This window comes from Equus asinus, chromosome 3, assembly GCF_041296235.1.
Source record: "Equus asinus isolate D_3611 breed Donkey chromosome 3, EquAss-T2T_v2, whole genome shotgun sequence".
NCBI classification, from domain to species: domain Eukaryota; kingdom Metazoa; phylum Chordata; class Mammalia; order Perissodactyla; family Equidae; genus Equus; species Equus asinus.
Genome location: NC_091792.1, coordinates 69,350,284 through 69,373,403, shown reverse-complemented (window position 1 = coordinate 69,373,403; position 23,120 = coordinate 69,350,284). Strand labels below are relative to the sequence as shown.

The following is a 23,120-nucleotide window of genomic DNA, read 5'->3' as shown; positions in this document are numbered from 1 at the left end:
ATAATTATTTCAAAGTAAGAAATTAAAAAAAGATAACTTTTAATGCTGCTAGATCCTGCATCACAAGAAACTTAAAGTTCTAACTGTTAATGTAGTGATTCCACTTGTAGGAAATCCGTCTCAAAGAAACAATTGTAAATATAGAAGAATCTTTATAAAAGATGTTCATCCAGAATTTTTAAGAGTGAAACAATAGAACATTACTCAAAAAATTGTGGACCAACAAACTAAGGTACCCTCCACTCAGTGCAATAGTGTTATGCAACCATTAACATAGTTGGATTTGATTAAAAAATACTTTTGTTTTTACAACAGTGCATGCATTTTATACACAATGGTGAGTTCGACATAAACATGAAATGTGATTAAAACTCATGATTAAAACTATGTAAATAGAAAGCAAAAATTCATAAAATGATCTGGAATAAAATCTCTAACCTTATTTTAATAGGCAACTTTTATGTCCTTACTGCTTCTCTATGTAATGTGTATTTGAATAATACTCCCATTAGTGTTTAATATTTAATAATAACATTATAAATAAATATTTAATAACATTAGGTATTCTGTAATAAAAGTCATAATTTTAATGCTTATAATTATTGGCAAGAAAATAAATTACTCACAGTGCATGACTGATTTAGAAAAAATTTTTGACAAGTTATATATACTTTGGTCACTTGAAAAATAGTTTTTGTCAGTGACGTCTCTTTTAAAATTTTTAAAAATTGTGTGCATTTAAAAATGTTTAAATTATGTTATATATATAACATAAAATTTACCATTTCAACCATTTTTAAGTATTCACTGGCATTAAGTGCATTCACAGTGTTGTGCAACCATCACCACTATCCATTTCCAGAACTTTTTTATCATCCCATGCAGAAACTCTGTACCTATTTGCAGTACCTCCCAACGATGTCTCCTTTGATAGTTTGCTTATTTCAAAATTTATATGTATGCTTATTACAGAAAATTTTAAAAATACAAACAAGACCCAAGACTAAGCTACCCATAATCCCACCACCCAGAAGAAAACGTTATTGCTATTTGGCAAAACATTTGTGTTTTGGCATTCTTTGAATGAAAATATGTGAGATGTTTAAGCAAGTAACATTTTGCCATTAAACCCCACTTATATTTTTTGGATGTCAAAGTGAAATAGGTGCTGTTAAAAATCATAGACTTTTATCTATTCTCCAATATTGAATATTGGAGTAACAAGATATGGAACTATATTCTTTATCTCCTGTGATCCTCCATCCCTTTTTAACTTTTTCTTGATTTTGCCTTCCTCCAACCTCCTTCCTCACCTCCCTTTTTTGATGCAAAAGACAATAATTAGGGAAACAGCATTTGGTGAGAGAAAATTGAAAATTGTCTTAAGGGTTCTGAAAACAAATTTCAATTTGAAAAGTGTTTAAATATGGGTTCTATGGTTACCTTTGACTTCCACAACTACTTGTATATGTTGTGAACTATCTTTATAGCCATCTCTCCTCTGTTTTCAAACTAGCTGACAGAATGAGGCCACATGTTTATGTGGCCCTTGTTACTCAGTTCTAGTGATCCATTCACTTAGCAACATCAAAGATGCACACACAGGGGCTGGCCCCGTGGCCGAGTGGCTAAGTTCGCGCGCTCCGCTGCAGGCGGCCCAGTGTTTTGTTGGTTCGAATCCTGGGTGTGGACATGGCACTGCTCATCAGACCACGCTGAGGCAGCGTCCCACATGCTACAACTAGAAGGACCCACAACGAAGAATATTCAACTGTGTACTGGGGTGCTTTGGGGAGAAAAAGGAAAAAATAAAATCTTAAAAAAAAAAAAGATGCTCACACACACAGCAGCATCTGGTACGTATTAAGCATGAGTGATGATGATGGAGATGATATTTGCAAACACAGTTCTGAGTGCTTCCTATGTATAAAGTCACTGAGTTCTCTCAACAACACTCTGAGTAAGTTGCTCTTACTCACCCTGCCTTCACTTGAGGAAACTGAGGCACAAAGTGGTTAAATAAATCGCTCAAAGTCTCACAGGCTGGTAAGTGGCAGAGCCAAGGTTTGAGCCAAGGTTTGAACCCAGGATTTTGGCTCCAGGGTCTGCCGTCAGTGTTGAACTGTTTCAAGTCTCTGATGGTTTTTCATCACTTATTATAGTCTTTCTTAAGGCGAGTTCTGCAGGATACTAATTGCCCTGAATGGTTATAGATGTTTGGTGAGGTAAGAATGAAAAAGGCAGAAGGAATCTGTGGTTAAATAAATTGGAGGCAAATACAGCTCAGTATGTTTTCCTCCTTTAGCAGTATGTGTGGAATGTATGCTGTGAACCTCTAGGGAGGGGTTATAACATGCAGAATGGACTTGGCTCTTGACTGTGGAACTTTTTTCACCGCCTCATGACCTCTCAAGGGACCAGTGTTCCTGAAGAATTTACCTGGGTGACATTGGCCCATAGAAAAAAGTCCCAGTTCTGATCCTTGACTTACAAGGGAATTTGTATCTGGTCCCGCCATCTTCAGCTTATGCTTACTGTCTTCTGTTCCTCTTTCACTTCCTCACTCTCCCCAGTCCCAGATCCCTGATTGTCCCCTGTGTACCGCTGCCTCTGTCTGGCTGAAGTGCCCCTCATTGCCCTGCCCCAGTGTTTCTGCCTGGGAGATTGCTCCTTCAAGGAGCAGCTGCTTCTGTAAACTTTCCTTGACTCCCTGGGCATATTCAGACATGCTTTCTGAGAGTTTCCCATGTTGTCTTGTTCACGGCACTCTTGGAGAGGTTACCAGGAGAGTACATCTGTCTGGTGAGCCTTTTCATCTCTGCATCTTTAGCATCTTCACCAGTGCCGTCTTGTGATAGGTACTTGTAATTTCTTCCTTCAGCTAGAAAGGGAAAATATAGTTTAAAGAATGTTTTATTGTTCCTCTGTATACTCTGTCTTAATAATGATGACAAAAAAATAATTATTTTGATAAAGTCCCTTATTTTAAGGAATACAGTGAGTTTATTAATTTGTAGTTACAGTTTTCAGTTTTTATCCTTTCATTATTTTTTGTTGATTTCTTTGGGGGCGGGTAATGCTAAAAAGGAAAGAGATGAAAGGCCCATCTCTTAAAAGAGATAGCTGGAGCCTTCTGGTGCTGTGTAGTTGTGATCATACCCCCAGAGTACTTATCTGTGTCTCCTGTCCCTTGTATATTGCTCTGTGTATACAAATATGATCCTAAAATCTTTTGTCTCTTTCCAAAGGCATGCCATGTATCAGCAGAACAAAGAAAACTTCCAGGATGAGTGTACTAAGCATCTGGTTGGCAATATTGTTATAACCCGATACAACAATCGTACCTATCGTATTGATGATGTGGACTGGAATAAGACTCCAAAAGATAGCTTCACAATGTCTGATGGGAAGGAGATCACATTCTTGGAATACTACAGGTAGAAAGAAGAGACTGGACTGGAGCCTGCGGCGGGGGTGGGACGTAGTCTGCCATTCTCCAGCAAGATATTGAGTTCCACAGTGGCATACAATGGGAGACTAAAAATAAGAGGATTGGTAATGCGCCTGTGATGGAATGATCTGGTGTGTGGGATTTGACCAGAATACTACCCTTAAAGCTTCATTTCTTTTAGTACTTTTGGAAGTGACTTCGTAAATTAATCTCAGGTCTTTGAATTATATTTCCTTTGCTGGTTTGGTTAGCAGTCTGAGTGGAGAGGTTAAATCTAAGTCATTAATCATTTGACTGTCATTTTGCCTTTCTAGTTGCCTAAGCCCTTTAGCCTGATGCAGTTTTAAACAAATTCTTTCCTGGACTGTTAGCCTATTTCTCCTCCATTTAATTGCAACGTTAACTTGAGCCTGCTTTTTCCAGTTATAAATATGCCATGGTGAGTTTCCGATGGATCCTGGACAAGGGTATTATGCAAATTATGTACCTCAGTCCTGGTTAAGAGACTCAGATTATGTTGCTATAAGAGTAGTGATATGTTTCTGAAATTTTTTCCTGCCTCTGCCCTGCTGTAGCAAAAACTATGGAATCACAGTTAAGGAAGAGGACCAGCCACTGCTGATCCACAGGCCCAGTGAGAGACAGAATAACCAAGGGATGGTGAGTGGGGGTGTCAGGCTTGCACTTCCACCTTCAGGGCTTCATCCCGTCAGCTGCTCTTCGCCATCGTCACAGCTCTGGGAACCGTGGAGCAATGATTACAGTGTGTTTAGGGAAAGCTATGCAGGGTTTTGTCTCTGATCTAGCCAGAGGTGGCACTTCATACTGTAGGATTTGCTTTTGAAGTCCCCATCATGAAGAGCTAAATATCCATGTGAGCAAGTTAGGTTAAGGAATAAGGATAATTTGCTGCTAAAGATTAAAACAATGGACCCATTGGGGAAGTTATAGACATTTTAACAGGGCTAGGGGCTGGGGGAAGCGCATTGATGCCTGGCTTCTCTGTCTTAAGTATGAAGAGTGAAGATCGACAGGCTAAGATGAACTGGAGGCACCAGCTGGGTGGGATGTGTTGTCTTAGTTTGTCTGGAGGCCTGAGAGAAACAGAATCGTTTTGTTTTTCTGTTTTTTCCTTTCCTTTTGACGGTTTGAATATTTTTCCCTCTGTGTAATACAACAGGCTGTGTGTGTTGTCACTGAGGGAAGAAAGGGTGAGATGTGTGTAGTGTCTCCCGACCCTCTCCTCTGGGGTTGTGTATTCCTTAGGGCGCCACTGAGTCCCTGCAGCACCCTGCACGGCATGTCTGGTGCAGGTCAGCGCAGCAGGGTCCTCTTCTGCTGCCTTAGTTTCCCTCTCCATTCTCTCTTCACAGCTGCTCAAAGGTGAAATCCTGCTGCTGCCGGAGCTCTCCTTCATGACGGGAATCCCTGAGAAGATGAAGAAGGACTTCAGAGCCATGAAGGTGAGAAATGCCTGTCTGGAGTGGGAGACCTTCGCGATAGCAGATGGAGCCTCAACCAGGCCAGGCTTGCGTCATTACCTGGGCAGGTCCGTTTGTCCAGGCTGCAGTTTTCCTTTCTGTAAAACATGATCCAGGTCCCTTCCCACACACTGTGAGAAAGCCAATCAGAGCTGCTTTTTGAAGGTTGTTAGAACAGTGGAGCAACTGGATCATAAGGTAAAAGGAAACAAATGATTCCGTCTTCACCCTCACCAATCAGGTGAATGACTGTAAACTGGTCACATGATCCTAAAAGAGGTTCCCTGAGAGCAATGAATGTTTTTAACATTTCTATAAGCCTTTCGTTTATTTGAAGGGGTGGAGGACATAATGTAACAAAAAGTCAACAAATCAGAGGGTGAGGTAAAAGGATAAAAGTTCATATTGTGAGGCTTGGAGTGCCCTGGACGTGCTGGGCTCTGTCCCATAGGAAATAGCCGAGAAGCAGGGGTGTGTGCAGCGTGAGGCCGGACCCCGAGTGCTTCGCCTCCACGCGCTGGGACCTATGCTTGAGCCACTCTGCTGCCTCACCTTCCCAGTCCTTGTCTGTCCTACTTGGACTTCTGCTTGTCTCAGATGCCACATATTATTTTTAGTAACGTCATTAGGAGCCTGAAGTGAAGCTCGAAATTACTGTAAAAGATTTCTTTCATGTTTATCTTCTGAGGCTTCTGTTTTTAACATGCAGGTCAAGGCTCCTTCCTTACAACTCCCAGTTGCCTAATGACTTTACGATCACAGAGCTATCTGTACAGCCCCATAGACTCACTGACCCTGAGGACTGCCTGGCAGGGAGCAACAGCTGTGCAGTTCATTAGACCCAGAAGAAGGAACTCACTTATGTGATTCAGAATCTTCATACACACCTGTTAGGTATTCATTCAACAATAAATATGGAGAACGCACCTACTATGGGCCAAACACTGGAGAAAAAAAGTGTCTCAACGGTAACATTAAATGGCTCGTACAGTATGACCTCAGGTATAAGGCTGGCTGTGGTTTTCTGTTCTGTTCTGTTTGGTTGTGTATCTAGCACAGGGCGTTTTTTCCCCTCTATTTTTCCTAAATATTAAATAGGTGTAATCAAGCCCCCTCTGCCCCTATTTTGTAGAATCTCTTAGGAATTTTAAAATCAGAACATGGCTTTGAGAAAGAGATAAGATTTAGATGTCATGAGGGAGGAAGAAACAGTAACATTTAAAATTCTTACTTTATGGTTAAGATTTTAACTTTATACCTTTTGCACAGTCCTGAGAGATGTTTATTAGAGTCCTTGGAGGTAGGTGAACATTTCTACAGATTTCGGGGCAGAGCTTCTCATGGAATTGTTTTAGACGCCTTGGGGTTTATTTAACCTCATATTGGTGAAAGTGATACTTACAACTTATTATCTCCGTTTTGATTCTGTTTAGGACTTGACCCAGCAGATCAACTTGAGCCCCAAACAGCACCATAATGCATTGGAATGCTTGCTACAGAGAATTTCAAAGAATGAGACAGCTAGCAAGGAACTGACGCGCTGGGGACTCTGTTTGCAGAAGGATGTGCATAAGGTAAGTCAGGAGGTGGGATGGGAGAGGAAGCAGCTTTAACCAAAGGTTTGAGAGCTTTGTGAGACTGGGTTATAACTTTCTGTCTTGTCTTTATTTTGGAGTTTTGCTTTATTTTTATATTCTTTTTTTTTCAGTCATAATACTTTAATTTCCTTGACAATTTGCTAATATTTCTTACAGATTTTTCCTCTGTGTTTCCCAGGGATCCAAGCCATTAATTTCCAGTCAAATAGATGACAAAAGGAATATTGACTTAAAATTTACCTCATTTTCAGTTTTCCAACTCAAATTATTTCTAAAGTTCTGTATGTATTTTTCATTCTTCTCAAGTTTTCTCTCCCAATAATTAACTTGTCTCTTTGAATGTACTACTGTCATTCTTCCGTAGGCACAAGGAGCCTCAGGTTTGCACAGTCTGATTTTCTTGCGGCCCTTTCTGCCTTCATTTGCCCGAGTGTGCTGTGTTGTATTTTCTGTGGCGTGATCCACGGTGCAGAGGTGCTGTGACGTGGTGGTGGGGCCCTGGGCCTTTGGTGTCAGCTTATGTGGCTTTGAATCTCAGTTCTACCGCTTGCCATCTTGGTTATTTTGAACAAATTACTTAGCATGTCTTAGTTTCTTTATCTGAAAAATGAGGATAATAATTGAGTTAAAAGAATTAAATGGTAAAATCTTTAGCATAATATCTGACACACAGCAAGTGCTCAATAAATATTAGCTATTATTGCTTTTCACCTTTCTTTTGAGGTTATACCAAAATAATTATTTCTGTCCTCCAGTTCTTTTGCACTCAGGACTGCCTCCTTGTAAAAAATTCTGTTTTTCTTTTTTATGGAAGTAAAGGATAGTCAATAAGGAAAATATGGAAACTTTAGAAAATATAAAGAAGGAAATAAAAACATCAATAATTTCATCACCCAAAGATAAGAGCTCAGTGATTTATTTTAGATGTATATAAAGGACAACATTTGCGATGTATTTCTTTCCCCTAAATTTTTTTCCTGTGAAAATAAATCTTATAAAATTTTGACTATACTGTGTATGGTTTTGCATCTTCTTTTTCATTTAATATTATAGCTTGAACATGTTTTCATGTCATTAAATATTATTTGAAGGTGCAGAAAACTTCAGTCAAAGAAGAGAAAAGTTCATCCATAATCTTCCTGTATCAGAATAACTACTGTTAACATTTTGGTACATATCCTTCAGTGTTTTGTGTATGTACATGCACACATATAGTATGTATTCATATGGATTCTTTTCTTTCCCTTAATATATTTTGGTTGTTTTTCCATGTCATTTAATATTTTTTTCCTAAATATTTTTAATGGCTACTGGATATTTCATTTTATTAATTTCCTAGTCTTTACATTCAAATTCAATTTAGTATTTTCCCATTATAAACAGTGATTCAGTGAACATCCTTGTAACTAAATCTTTGCATGTGTTATTATTTTCATAGTCAAATTTATGGAAATGAAATTATTAGGTCAGGGGGCATTTATGTTTTTAGTACTTTTATTAAGTATTGCCAATTGTCCTCGAGAAAGTTTAAACAATTTTTTGCTTTTATAAGCATAAGATGAGTCTGATTCCTTACACTCTTGCCAATGTGGGTATTGTTATTTTTTTTTTAGACTTTTATAAAGAAAATTATTTTAAAAAATTTTTATTGTAGATAAAGTATTTGTTACTTTTTAAGAAAAGCAAACAGTAGAGGTCATAGAAAGTAAAAACCCTCCATAATTACACTTCCCCCAGAGATAATCATTACTAGGTATGGACTTATTCAGATTTTGTGATACATACATTGCTATTTGTTTTTTGAAAAAACAGGATCATGTTACATGTAGTTAGAAGGTGATTTTAATGACTGCAAAATAGTCCATCATATTGATATATCATCAGATCAGCTTAGTTATCGTCCTGTTCTTGGATCTAACTGATTTACCATTCTTAACTTTAATTTGTTCTTCAGTTGTATTTATGCCTTTTTCTTCCAGCTGTCCTTTTATATAAAGTATAGTAGTAGTTTATGTTCAGCTTTATTAAGAAATTTTACCTTGAATTTTATACTTCCAATTTTTCCCTTAAAATATTTTTAAAGATTATTTTCCTCTTCACCTTGAAATTGTAGTAGTTTTACACGCATTCTCTGGTTCTAAAGAGACAATGTTTTTAATCCCTTTCTTGGGAGACCCTGTTGGAAGCTTTACCAGTTAAAGAGCAGTGCCTATAAAAATTTTACCTGCGTGTTTATGTTGAGGGTCTTCCTGACATCCCCTCTCACTACCAGCAGTTTCATTTTCCTGCCACTTCCAGAAGTTATAACAGCCACAAGTCTGTATAGGGGAACTGACCAGGCCTCACAGAGAAGAGTATCAGTGTTTTTCTAAATAGCGTTTGCACATGGGTCATGTCAGAGGTACCTTATTTTCTGTTTAGATTGAAGGACGTGTTCTGCCACTGGAAAGAATTAACTTAAGAAATACTTCATTTGTCACATCTCAGGAGCTAAACTGGATTAAAGAAGTAACCAGAGACCCTTCCATCTTGACTGTAAGTGATTTTTGAGGTGGTAAAGAGAGGACCAGTACTTTTAAAAGTGTAGAAATTGGGAGGCAGGAATGATTTAGTGTCCTCTTTTTGAGAGAAAGTACCAACTGAATTCCCGTCCTGAATTGTCTGCTAACAGGGGTCCTTCAAACAGAGCAGCTGGCGAGTTGTTAGAGGTAGGCCCTCGCTTGACCGTGGCCTTAGGAAGGGGGAGTAAACTGCTGTGGTAATGCGTACTGTGCGAGCCCATTACCCACTCTCCCTTTTCCTTCCTTCTTCCTTTCTCCTTCCTCCCTCTCCCCCCAGGGCTTCCTGGAAGGTGTTTTTATCCATGAGAGAAGTAAAATTAAAGGAGCCCCACAAGGCAACTAGAGATCAAAGTGGTATATGATTATTGTTGGTTTTGGCCAACCTGATCTTTGTGGGCATGCATAAAGGACTCACATCTGTTTCTAAAGCTTTTTATTGAAATATAATATATTTGAAGAAAAAGTACACTTACAAGCCTATAGCTTGATGATTTTTTCACAAGTTGGATAAACCTGTGTAATCAGCATCAAGGGTTAGAAAACAGAACTTTGCCAGTGCCCCATGCTCCTAGATACTACCTAGCATAATTGGAAAATCTTTATTAGTTGTGTGTCACACCCTTACACACCCCAAGAATAGTTGCTATCCTGGCTTCTAACAGCATAGATTCATTTCAGCCGTTCTTGTACTTGATGTTTACATGAAACCAGACAGCGTGTGTTCTCTTACGTCTGGCTTCGTTTCTTCAGCCTTGTATTGGTGAGTTTCATCCGTCTTGTTAGGTATGGTTATAGAGTTTCCATTCTCATTGCTGTGTAGTATTCTATTGACACTATACCACCATTTACTTATCACACGCATCTTTATCAGTAATAGGAATTAGATAAGACAAGACTCAAGAAGAGAGAGTGAACAGTTTATTCTCTGGAATAACATTTCCCGGGTGTGAGTTTGGAGTAGTCAAGTTGTGCAAAGTACTGAAAATAGCTTGTGGTTGTTCCTAGGTCCCCATGCATTTCTGGGCACTGTTTTACCCAAAGAGAGCAGTGGATCAGGCCCGAGAACTGGTTAACATGTTAGAGAAGATAGCTGGCCCCATTGGCATGCGCCTGAGCCCACCAGCCTGGGTTGAACTGAAGGATGATCGAATAGAGACCTATATCAGGACCATTCAGTCCATGCTGGGAGTTGAGGTAATAAATTAATTTGAATAAATTTATAGAATGCCTATTATAAAATGTCTGAGTACTTGATTTTAAATTATCTTGATTATTAGTCTGGCAGTGATGATGTCCAGGAACCTGTGCCCTACTCATGTGCACGTAAGTACTAAACTAGGAAAATAGTCCTTATGCCCTTTGGTTAATTTTGCTTCTTTCATTACGTGTTGGCACTCACTCTGGTGTTCTGTTCCTCACGTAATTGGCTGAGGGAATAGCTCACTTAACATTAGTTTGTTATCTATATGGAACATATCATGCTCAGAAAGTGACTTCCTGGGCCAGGTGCCTACTTGCATGATTCAGTACTGAGCTATCACAGTCCACTCTGGCTCAAGATTCAGATTGTTCTGTTGATGAACTTGGCAGGTGGCCCATCACCTTGGCCCTGAGAGCTGATCGGGACCCTTGGAGCTGAGCAGACCGTAGCCCTCAGGACTCACTCGTTCAGGCCTGTAGTTCTCATCTGTTTGTATATAAAACAGAGGAAGAGGATTAGGGAGGGAACGCAAGCAGAGGGAACTTTTGGGCAATAATTAGCCCTTAAATCCAAGAGTCAGTTCTTGTGAGATCGTCATAGATTTGGGTTGTCGTGGCCTTGTAGCTTTCTCTTTCCATCCACCACTCAGCAGCAGCACGCTTGTGTTCTCTCTCCACAGTTTCCTCCGAACTTCTCATGTCTCTCGTACTCCCGTGGGCTTCCCCAGGCCTGATCATTGCTCAATTCTGCTCTGGTTTCAAAAGAATAGCCCAGTCTAGTACATCATCCCGCACTTTCACGGTGCCTCATTTCTCTGTCTGAGCGCTGCCAGCAGTGTTCATGCAGCGTGGGGGTGAGTTTCGTTCCTGATGTTCACCAGACCTCACTCATGTTGGCCTTGCTGTCTCTCTGCTATCTTTAGGGCAGTCTGTTTTATTATTCTCTTTGTTAAGGATCACAGACTCAGAGGTCTACAGGAGCCAGACGAGTACCAGGAGGGCACTGTAGTGAACTGAAGAGAGTGGCCCCATGACTGCAGATAAACGCCCAGCCTTGTCAAATTGATTGTTAATTTGTTTGCTTTTCGGTTGAAGCCAAAAATCTGGATTTGCGTATATGTACACCTCCCTATGTTTAAATGTTAATTTTTTTAAAAATAAAAAGCCTTGTAAATCATTATAGGCACTAAAACAGCACATCTGTTTGCTAGATCCAGCCCATAAGCTCCCCGTGTGCAGCCTGTGTTCTACGTGACTTTGGAAGCTCTTTGGTGTGGTTGCTGGAACATGTGTCCTGCGAGAAGTCTTAATCTAATGCTGATCTTGATTTGGAGGAGTGCACTATTGATTTACCGTTTATAGCCCTTTCTGGCATACAGGGTTGGCAACTTTATTTCACTTGAGTGCCCCTTTTCTTTATTCAGACTTTGAAAGATCCTCTGTTTTTAATGTTAGGTCTCTTCGGCAGTGAGGGTAGAGGATGCTGATATGAAATAGCCTCCTGGCAGTGTCATTCCCTCTCCTGACCAGAGAGGTGGGGAGAGCCACTGGTTATTTGCCGGCAGCTTCATTTCCTCCTGCGCTTGGCTCTGAACCCGTTCTTGTGGTGTTGCCTTGCATGTTTCCTCAGTTCAGTTCTGAGGTATGACTGTAATAAGGTGCTTAGTCTACTAGAGAGAGTGGTAAGAAACGTTATAGGGAGTTGACAGCAGCAGATAGTAAGTAACCTTTGCACGTTTTCAATCCTAATCCTTTTCCAGGCATCTTAAGTCTCATAAATAAATCGGGTAGTGAATCAGGACCAGCTGTACGTAATTTATGGTAACATACTATCTATCTGTGCAAAGAAGCCCTGGACCCAACAAATGTTCTTTCAGGTTCAAAGACCTTTTTCTGTGTTGGCATGTCCATCCTCTCTGTTTCAGTTCCCTCTCTACCTTAAAGGTCCTCTGGCTTTGCAGACTCTCAGACTGCCCCTGACTGGAGCCCTATCAAGGTCCCTTGAGAGTTCCAAAGCCTGACTTATATATACTTTATTTTCTCAAGGGGAAGATACAGATGGTTGTTTGCATCATCGTGGGCACACGTGACGATCTCTATGGGGCCATTAAAAAGCTGTGCTGTGTGCAGGCTCCCGTGCCCTCGCAGGTGAGTGGGAGCTGGGCAGGAGGCACAGATGGAAACGCTGGCCTCCCTTGAGGCTTGGAAAGAGGGTACATGTATTCAAGAAGACTGAAGTAACTCTTAGAAGCCAGCGTGTGTAGACCCGTCTGGTGACATATTTCCCTTATTAGAGTAACCTGGTGAACAGCAGGTGCTCTTCGTAAATGCTGCCTTCGTGTTCCCAAATGAGTGCTTTTGCTTGTTCAGAGAGCGTGTCCAGGGGCTTTCACATGATGGGTTCTGAGAGTATGGGGTTCTCTCTGAAAGGGGAAAACTGGTGTTCCTATCGAGGTTAAAAAAAATTTACTCTGCATGGCATCCTGTTGAAAGTTTTGGTTTGTCAGTTGTTTTCTTGGTTTGTGTTTGTGTTGTGTGTGTGCGCGTGCATTTGCCTGCCTAGAAACCCTAGGATATAGAACTGTGAAGGCAAAGTGAATTAATTGCTAACTGGAGTTTCGTAAACAAATGGAATGTTTACTTTAGAGTTGTTTACATTGTCTGAGAGGCTGATAGTGTCCTCTTTCCCATATCTTTTTGGTCCCTTTATTATAGGTCATCAATGTCCGAACCATTGGTCAGCCCACCAGGCTTCGGAGTGTGGCCCAGAAAATTTTACTTCAGATTAACTGTAAACTGGGTGGTGAGCTCTGGGGAGTGGATATTCCTCTGGTGAGTGATGCCAACATATGCCTTCATTCACTTCAGCTCTCAGAGAATCCTACCCAGCTATTCTCTAGTTTTGCTCACAGTTACCCTTGCTTGCAGCGCTTAGTAGTCTAAGTGGTTTGTTGCCCACAAGCTAAGAACGGTTTTTATATTTGTAAATGACTGAAAAAATGAAAATATGACTCATATCTCCTGACACATGAAAAGTATATGAAATTTAGTTTTCAATGTCTTTAAGTGGAATTTTATTGAAACGTAGCCTTACTATGTACTCTGTACTCTCTGTGGCTGCTTTCATGCTGCAGTGGCAGAGTAGAAGGTTCCCACATAGACTGTGCCTCACAAGGCCTAAGATATTTGCTCTTGAGTCTTTCACAGAGGAAGTTTGCTGACCCTTGGTCCAGATCTCTGGCTTTGTCCATAGTGTTTTAAAAAGGTCAAATGGGTCGCTGTCTTTCTCTTCCTTTCCCAGAACTTATTTTCATATATTGCTTTGGGGTTCAGATTATAATTAAAGATGGGGTGATGGGTTGCTTGGGGGTTTTTGGTGTGTTTTTTTGTTTTCTCACCCAGAAACAACTCATGGTGATTGGGATGGATGTCTACCATGACCCCAGCAGGGGCATGAGGTCCGTGGTTGGCTTCGTTGCGAGCATCAATCTGTGAGTAGTACTCAGAGTTCCATTTTAATGCCTAGTCTTATTATAAATCCAGAAAGTATTTTTTTAATATTTTGTGTAATATAATACTCAAAAAAGTATACTTTTATTTATTAAGTAAAAGTATACTAAACTCCTTCCTCCATCTTCCTGTGATATTTCTGGAATCTATTTACCAAATTTGTTCCCCGGCTGCAGAGTAGCTTCCTTCAGAATGGGGCCTGTGTCTTGGTGGGTTTTTTGTTTGTTTCTTCTGATTGTAAAAATTAGACATGCTCATGCAAATATCTGCAGCAATTTAGAAAGTGAAAGTTTTTCCTGGTCCATCGTTTATTAACCACCATCAGAGGTTTGATATATACATACTTTCAGATTCTATTTTATTCACATGTTAACACATATATGTGGTGTATAGATGTATACACAGATGGCATATTACTGTGTATACTGATCCTGAGCTTGTTTTGTGTACTTAAATTATACATTTTGGGCATTTTCCTATATCAGTACAATCTCAAACGATTGTTTTTAGCTCTGTGTGGAATTGATCGTCTGCTACAGCACTGTTTATTTAACTCGTCCTCTGTTGCTGGACATCTAGGTAGTTAAATGTTTTAATTGGAAACAGTTTTGTAGCAAATATCCACAATTCTGTCTTTATTTTTTACATTCTGTATATGGCTTGCATATATCTTTTCCCCACATCACTGTGTGTTTTTACAGGTAGTGTAAGTGCATTTACTAGGTGCTTGTGGTTGGATTGGTGCTTAGAGAAGCCTGTGTGCTGACAGTTGGACTGTGGCCTTCCTCTGAGAGTGTGTCCTCATCTCTCTCTCTCTTTACTGCCTCCACCCCAGCACCCTCACAAAATGGTATTCACGAGTGGTGTTCCAGATGCCTCACCAGGAGATCGTGGATAGCCTGAAGCTGTGCCTGGTGGGCTCCTTAAAAAAGTTCTATGAGGTGAGGAGAACAGAAATTGTAAAGTTTCAGGGTTTTTAAGGATTGCCCACCTGACCACTGTAAGAGGAAGTCTGATTTAGTGGGAGGGATCCCAAATTGAAGGTGAGTCTCCTAAACAGACTGAAAGGTGAGTCATGCTGAGCGCGCAGCTCACAGGCACTGCTTTCAGGCCTCGACTTATACAGAGCACCTTAAAGAGCTAAAGTGCTTTGATTTGGGTTGGTAAGTAGTGGTTATTCCCCAGGTCGTTAGCCTGATCCACCTGGACATAGTCTTTATGCCCTTTCCAGGCAAGTTGGGGGTAAATTTCAGCAATTAAAGCAGCTTATGAATTTACTCAGCTTTTTATGACTGTTATTAGGTGCTGGCTCTTTTCATTTTGGTTCAAGACAAATGCTTCCCTGTAAATCACCTCTAGAACGCCAAAGAATGCTAACCGTGGGGAATTGCTGTCGTTGAGCTGATATTGGGTCTGGAACAGTGAGCAAGCGAAGTACTGGTTTTTGCCTTGGCCAGCACATCAAAGGAAGAACTAATGAGTGGCTTTTGTTTCTTAGGGTTAGAGTTAGCCCTTTGCATAGAGATTAAACTGCAAGAAATTTAGTAATTTCATATGATTAAAGCCAGTCTCCAGAACTTCACCTTGTTTCTTTTTAGACTGTTTCCTGCAGTGTCCTTCAAATAGTTTGATATTGTTTCAGTATTAGAGATTATGCAAAAAAGAAGTTGACTTTTTGTCTCTACGGAGGTCCATGTGATAGGCTACTTTGTTCCCAGGTTCCACCGTGCCTTCCTTTCTCTTGTTATCGTTGCTATTGTTTGGCCTCAAAGGCCCGTCTCTCTTTTAGGCCTTAGTTCAAAGATGACTTCCGTGAAGCCTTTCCCATTTTTTCCCCCGCTGCTCCATCCCTTAGCTAGACTTATTTCTTTATGTTCCTCTCTCAAGTCTCTTTGTTTATATTCTATGTAGTGGTTATAACATCCTGCCTTATATTAGATATTTGTATCCTTATGTTTCTCTCCCTCTGGGTTGTAAATTACTTAAGCACTGTTTGGTTATTCATGGCTGTGTAACAAATTACGCTAAAACTGAGTGGCATCCAGTGAGCATTTATGATGTTCACGGTTGTAAGGTTGGTCAGGGCACAGTGAGCTCTGGTTCCTCTCCATGTGGGCCTCTTATAATGTGATCTTTCCATATGGGCTGTTTGGGCTTCCTCACAGCATGGTGACTGGGTTCAAAGCATGAGCATTCCAAGAGACTGAGAAAGCCAGGTGGAAGACGTTACCTTTTATACTTAGCCTTGATAGTCATGCAGTATCATTTCCACTGCATGCTATTTGTTGAGTAGCATCCTTGTGAATATGCCTGATGTTTGGAGGAGCCAGCATGGGAGATGGATAGATTTAAAGAAACAACTAATCTCTATAAAGCCATTACATACATTTTTATATTTTTGTACGAATTTAATTACTCTTTTTCCCCTTGATCTACCACTGTTTGTACCTTACAATAAACTTGGGCAGAACTATTTAGCATAGAAGTTAGCTGGTGGTTAGTTAATCCACTTCTTCCTCAGGCCAGTCATTTTTCCATTAGTATTACATCCTGAGGAGGCTTTAACCCAATTTCCCAATATATTTGATTATCAATATTAGTATTATCATAAGACTTGTTTACATGATATAGTTGAATCTTACCCAACAAGGTTAGTGTCACACCACATTGCAGCATGGTGATAGATATAACCTGACATATGAGTCAAAAAATACGGGCACATTACTAGAGTCCCACTTAGGCATGAATAATTAGTGCAGTTCATCATAATATTATATGACCAAAATGTCTCCCTGAGCTATGCCACTCAAGTTTGTAGGCTTCCGTTCGACATTGTCAGTTTCCAAAAGCAGGAGTAGTTTTGGTAACGTGGCTTCACCCCTTCAGGCATCTAGTATACTTGAGCCAACAGACACTATCATCTCTTGCTCTGAGCCTTTTTTTTAGGGACCGATGTAACATTGGATTTCCCTCATTGCATAACCATTTATCACTCCTTTATCCTCAGCTATCAGCTCCCGTTCTTGTTTCTCTCTATTCTAGCTGAACCTTTCCACCTTTGGAAGGGACGTTAGGTTTGGCCACTGTACTGGTTCTAGGTTGCTGACAGCAGTGCTATTCTAGAAGTGCTTCCCCTCAGTCCGCTCCCATTCGTATGAGGTACGGAACTAGTGGGCCAGCTCATCTACTTTAAGGAACCACCAAACCATTTTCCAGAGCTTTGCACCATTTTACATTCCTAGCAGCAATGTAGGAGGGTTCCAGTTTCTCCACATCCTTGCCAACACGTTTATTTTCCATGTTTTAAAATGATGGCCGTTGTGAAGTGGTATTTCATTGTGGTTTTAGCTTTATGTCCTTGATGTCCAGTGATGTTGAACATCTTTTCATGTGTTTGTTATCCATTTGTGTATCTCCTTTGAAGTAGTCCTTTCGAATCCTCTCTCCATTATAATTAATCTGTCTTTTTGTGGTTGAGTTGTAAGAGTGTTTTTACATATTTTGGATACAGAACCCTTGTCTCATATATGATTTGCAAATATTTTCTTCCATTCTGTAGAGTATCTTCACTTTCTTGATAGTTACTTGATGCACAGAAGTTTTAAATTTGGGTAAAGTCCAATTTATCTATTTTTTTCTTTTGCTCCTTGTGCTTTTGGTGTCAAATCTTAAGAATCTGTTGCCAAATCTGAAGTCCTGAAGGTTTGCCTGTCTGTTTTCTTCTAACAGTTTTATAGCTTTAGCTCTTATATTTAGGTCATTGATCCATTTTGAATTACGTTTTGTATATGGCGTGAGGTAGGGGTCCAGCTTTATTCTTTTGCGTGTGGTTATCGACTTGTGCCAGCACCATTTGTCGGAGAGACTGTATTTCTCCATAGAGTGGTGCTGGCACTCTTGTTAAACTTCAGTTGGCCATAGATGTTTAGATTTATTTCTGGACCTTCAGTTCTGTTCCGTTGGTCTATATGTCATCCTTGTGTAAGTATAACACTGTTCTGGTTACTCTTTCTTTGTAATTAGTTTTGAAATTGGAAAGTGTGAGTGTTCCAGATTTGTTTTTCTTTTTCAATATTGTTTTGGCTATTCATGGCTCCTGGGAGTTCCATTTGAATATGAGAGTAGGCATTTCCATTTCTGCAAAAAAGGCCATGGGACTTTTGACAGGGTCTGCCTTGAATTTGTAGATCACTTTTAAAGTATTGCCATCTTAATAATATTTAGTCTTGCAGCATGTGGACACACGATGTCTTTCCATTTATTTAGGTCTTCCTTAATTTCTTTTAGCAATGTTTTGTAGTTTTCACATACAAGTATTTCACCTCCTTGGTTAAATTTATTCTTAGGTATTTTATTCTTTTGGATGCTGTTGAAAATGGAGTAGGTTTCTTAATTTTATTTTTGATTGTTAATTGCTCCTGTATAAAAACATAAGTCGGGGGCCAGCCCCGTGGTATAGTGGTTAAGTTTGGCGCACTCTGCTTTGGTGGCCCAGGTTCACGGGTTTGGATCCCAAGCACAGACCTGCACCACTAGTCAGTCATGCTGTGGCGGTGACGCACATATAAAGTGGATGAGGATTGGCAACAACAGGTTAGCTGAGGGCTAATCTTCCTCAGCAAAAAATAAATAAAAATAAAAACATAACTAGTTTTTATGTGTCAGTCTTTAATCCTGGAACTGTTCTGAATTTATTAGCTTTAGTAAGTTTTTAAAAAATTCTTTGGGATTTTCTATATGTAGAATGATGTCATCTGCAAATAGAGATAGTTATACTTCTTCCTTTTCAGTTGGGATGCCTTTTACTTATTTTTCTTGTTTAGTTGCTGTGGCTGGAACTTCCAGTACAATGTTAAATAGCAGCAGTGAAAACAGGCATTTTTGTCTTTTTCTTGATCTTAGGAGGATAAAGTCTTTCACCCTTGAGTATGATGCTAGCTAGTGGGTTTTTCATAAACTCCCTTTATCATGTTAAGGAAGTTTCCTCCTGTTCCTAATTTGCTGAGTGTTTTTATAATGAAAGTGTGTTGGATTTTATAAAATGCTTTTTCTGCATATTAATTTATAACAGTCTGTTTCATATTTTCAATAGTATACAAAAACTTTGTTCCTATGTGGTTCTAGTCTCTTCCTCTTTCTTTATGCTAAGTGTATGTTAGGGTTCTCCGAGAAACAGAAGCAGTAGGGGTGTGTGTGTGTGTGTGTGTGTTTGTGTTCACTTACTTAGGAATTGTGTCATGTGACTTATGGAGGCTGGGAGTCCAGAGTCTGCAGAGTGGGCCAGCAGGCTGGAGACCCAGGGAAGAACTGATGTTGCACATCAAGTTTGAGATTTTCGTACTTGATATTCTTTAGGCTTCTTGAATGTCAGTTAATTTTTTCATCAAATTTGGGAATTTGGGGTCCACTATTTCTTCAGATATTATTTTTGCTCCTCCCTCTCTCATTTCCTGCTGAGACTCTGATTGTACGTTGGTGTGCTGAATGGTGTCTCACAGTCTCAGAAGCTGCATTCATGTTTCTTCTTTGATTTTTCTTTCTTTTTCTCATGCCAGATGATCTCGATTGACCTGTCTCCTAGTTTGCTGATTATTTCTTCTGCCTGATTAAATCTGCTGTTAAACCCCTCTAATGAGTTTTTAATTTCAGTTATTGTACTTTGCAACTCCAAAATTTCTATTTGGTCCGTTCTTATAATTTCTGTATCTATTATTGACAGTCTTTATTTGGTGAAACACATTCTTATACTTCCCTAAGGTCTTTAGGTGTAGTTTCCTTTAGTTCTTTGAACAGTATTTAAAATAGCTGGTTTAGAGGCCACCCCGTGGCTGAGTGGTTAAGTTCATGTGCTCTGCTGCAGTGGCCCAGGGTTTCGCCAGTTCAGATCCTGGGCACAGACATGGCATTGCTCGTCAGGCCACGCTGAGGCGGCGTCCCACATGCCACAACTAGAAGGACCCAAAACTAAAATACGTAACTATGTACTGGGGGGAATTGGGGAGAAGAAGGAAAAATAAAAACTAAAATCTTAAAAAAAAAAAAAAACATATACATGGGGCTGGCCCCGTGGCTGAGTGGTTAAGTTCGCGCGCTCCGCTGCAGGCGGCCCAGTGTTTCGTTGGTTCGAATCCTGGGCACGGGCATGGCACTGCTCATCAAACCACGCTGAGGCGGCATCCCACATGCCACAACTAGAAGGACCCACAACGAAGAATATACAACTATGTACCGGGGGGCTTTGGGGAGAAAAAGGAAAAAATAAAATCTTTAAAAAAAAAAAAAGACATACAGATGACAAATAAACATATGAAAAGGTACCCAATAGAATATAACATAAGGTATTTACAAATTAGAATGAGACACTACTACACATCTATTAGAATGGCCAAAAGCCAAAAGGCCACCAACAGCAAATGCTGGTGAGAATGTGGAGCAACAGCAGCTCTCATTCATCATTGTTTGAAGGAATGCAAAATGGTACAGCTACTTTGGAAGACAGTTTGGCAGTTTCTTAGAAAACTACACATACTCTTAGATACAATCCAGCTCACTATTTACCCAAATGAGTTGAAAACGTAAATCCACACAAAAACCCACGCAAAGATGTTTAAAGCAGTTTTATCCAAAATTGGGAAAACTTGCAAGCCACCAAGATGTCCTTCAGTGGGTGAATGGAACAATAAACTGTGGTGCATCCAGACAATGAAATATTCAGCAGTAAAAAGAAATGACATACGAAGCCCTGAAAAGACATTAAATGTATATTACTAAGTGAAAGAAGCTAATCTGAAAAGGCCAAATACTGTATGATTCCAACTATAGGACATTCTGGAAAAGGTAAAATTATGGAGATAGTAAGAAGATCAGTGGTTGCCAGAGGTTTGGGAGGGTGAGGAAGAGAAGGGTAAATAGATAGAGCACAGGGGATTTTTAGGGCTGTAAAACTTATGTATGATACTGTAATGGTGCATTTGTCAAAGCCTACAGAATGTACCAAAGAGTGAACCCTAATGTAAACTATGAGCCTTAGTTAATCATTATCAATATCTGCTCATCTCTTGTAACAAATGTACCACCCTAATGTCATATAGTAACGATGGAAAAACGACTGTATGTGTGTAGGCTGGTGGGGAGGGGCTAAAACAGAATCCTACTCTATCGCTTCAGTTTTTTTTATACTTAAAACTGGTCGAGGGGCTGGCCTGGTGGCGCAGTGGTTAGGTTCGCACATTCCGCTTCAGCAGCCCAGGGTTCCCTGGTTCAGATCCTGGGTGCAGACATGGCACCGCTTGGCAAGCCATGCTGTGGCAGGCGTCCCACTTATAAAGTAGAGGAAGGTGGGCGTGGATGTTAGCTCAGGGCCAGTCTTCCTCAGCAAAAAGAGGAGGATTGGCAGCAGATGTTAGCTCAGGGCTAATCTTCCAAAAAAAAAAAATCTAAGAAATAAAGTCTCTTAATTTAAAAACATACACGCAATGAGATATCACCTCATACGCACTAGGATGGCTAAAATAAAAAAGATGGATAATAAGGGTGTTGTTGAGGATGTGGAGAAATTGAAAACACTCCTACATTGCTGGTGGGATTGTAAAATGGTAGCGCTACTTTGGAAAACAGTTTCGCACTCTCTCAGCATGTTAAACGTAAAGATACCATATGACCCTGTAATTCTAGGTGTATAGCCTAGACAACTGAAAACATATGTCCACACAAAAACTTGTGCACAAATGTTCATAGCAGTATTATTCATAATAGCACAAAATGGAAGCAATCCAAATGTCCATGACCTGATGAGTGGACCACAAATTGTGATAAATCCTGTAATGGAATATTATTTGGCAACATAAAGGAATGAAGGGCTGATACGCACTACAGCACGGAGGAGCTGTGGAAACGTTATGCTAAGTGAAATTATTTAGTCGCAAAAGACCACACATTATGTGATTCTGTTTGTCCAGAATAGGCCTTTCCAAAGAAACAAAGCACATTAGTGCGTTCTGGGTGGGGATGGGGAGTGACTGCTAATGGGCATGAGATTACCTTTGGGGATAAGGAATATGTTCTAAAACTAGTTAATGGTGATGGTTGCAACATTCTATAATGTAAAATCATTTGAATTTTATACCTTAAAAAGGTGACTTTTATAGTATAGCAAATTATAGCTTCATAAAGCTGTTAAAAAAAAAAGCAGTCTGGAACCTCCTAGCCTTTTAGGTACCCTTGGGGAATCAGCAAAATCAGCAAATGCTGCCAAGGGAAAAACAGATTCAAAAGCCTGCATTCATTCCCTGGGTCCCCTTCTTCCTCTGATGCTGCCTGGATCTTCTGCCTTCACCGAGATCTTTTTTATTTTGTCCAGCTTTTCCAGTTTTCCTCAGGTGCAGGGTTTCTCAGAATTCATCACCTGAAGCCTCAAAGGCAAGTTTAATCTCATCCATGGCTTTATTTAATATCTGTATTTAAATTTGTATCTCTAGTCCAGCAGTTCTCAGATATTTTGGTCTAAGGAACTCTTTATATTCTGAAATATCATTGAGTTCTTGTTTATATGGGTATATATCTATCAACAATTACCATATTAGAAGTTAAAACAGAAAATTTTTAATGTTTCTTAATTTACTTAAAAATAATAAACTCAGTAGGTGTTAATGACATAAATAATATTTTTAATTAAAAATAATTAGTTCCAAAATGTGTGAAGAAGTGAGAAGAGTGCCATTGTTTTACATTTTGGCAAGTGGGTTTAATGTTTGTGTTAGTAAAAGGTAAGTAAATATTCTATATTTAGGCTGCTACAATGTTGCACGTCATTTACTGTCTGGAAAGTTCTACTGTATATTTGTGAAAGAATTAGAGTGAAAATGGTAAGTAATGTGGTAGTAGTATGAAAATAGCTTTGACCCTGTGGACTCCCCAAAATGTCTCGGGGACTCCCAGGTGGGGAAGGATGGGATCGTGAGCACACGTTGGGAGTCACAGCTGTAGTTCATTCCGTGTCTGAGCTGTCTGCTTGGTCTCTCAACTCGGATGTCTCATGGGCCGCTGAAACCTAACGAGGTCTCCTCCCACTCACGTGTGAAAATCAGAACCGCGCTACTCTCTGGGCTCTTGCCGCCGTTACCTCTCTTACGGTAAGTAACCAACAGATGTTGAGCTGGTCTCCTGCTTGGCCTGAGCTCTGAGAAGATTGAACTCAGCTCTGATTACTCCAGCCCTTTGCTGCTGCTGTGGCTGCGGCTGCGACTGCGACTGTGACTGCATCGGGCCAGGCTGGTTTTGACTGGTGTTGACCTAGAGCTGGAAGGGAGAGGGCCAAGGT

General features: G+C 40.1%; 1 protein-coding gene across 1 annotated transcript in view; it reads left to right on the top strand.

Moving 5' to 3' along the window:
• Positions 1-23,120, top strand: part of PIWIL2 (piwi like RNA-mediated gene silencing 2) — a 70,522-nt gene that overhangs the window by 34,716 nt on the left and 12,686 nt on the right. Inside the window, exons 10-19 of the mRNA XM_014867187.3 lie at positions 3,249-3,437; positions 4,027-4,111; positions 4,825-4,914; positions 6,366-6,506; positions 8,952-9,065; positions 10,097-10,285; positions 12,338-12,439; positions 13,007-13,123; positions 13,694-13,782; positions 14,637-14,742. Coding sequence (XP_014722673.2) covers positions 3,249-3,437; positions 4,027-4,111; positions 4,825-4,914; positions 6,366-6,506; positions 8,952-9,065; positions 10,097-10,285; positions 12,338-12,439; positions 13,007-13,123; positions 13,694-13,782; positions 14,637-14,742 — 1,222 coding nt within the window. The remainder of the gene's footprint in view (positions 1-3,248; positions 3,438-4,026; positions 4,112-4,824; positions 4,915-6,365; positions 6,507-8,951; positions 9,066-10,096; positions 10,286-12,337; positions 12,440-13,006; positions 13,124-13,693; positions 13,783-14,636; positions 14,743-23,120) is intronic.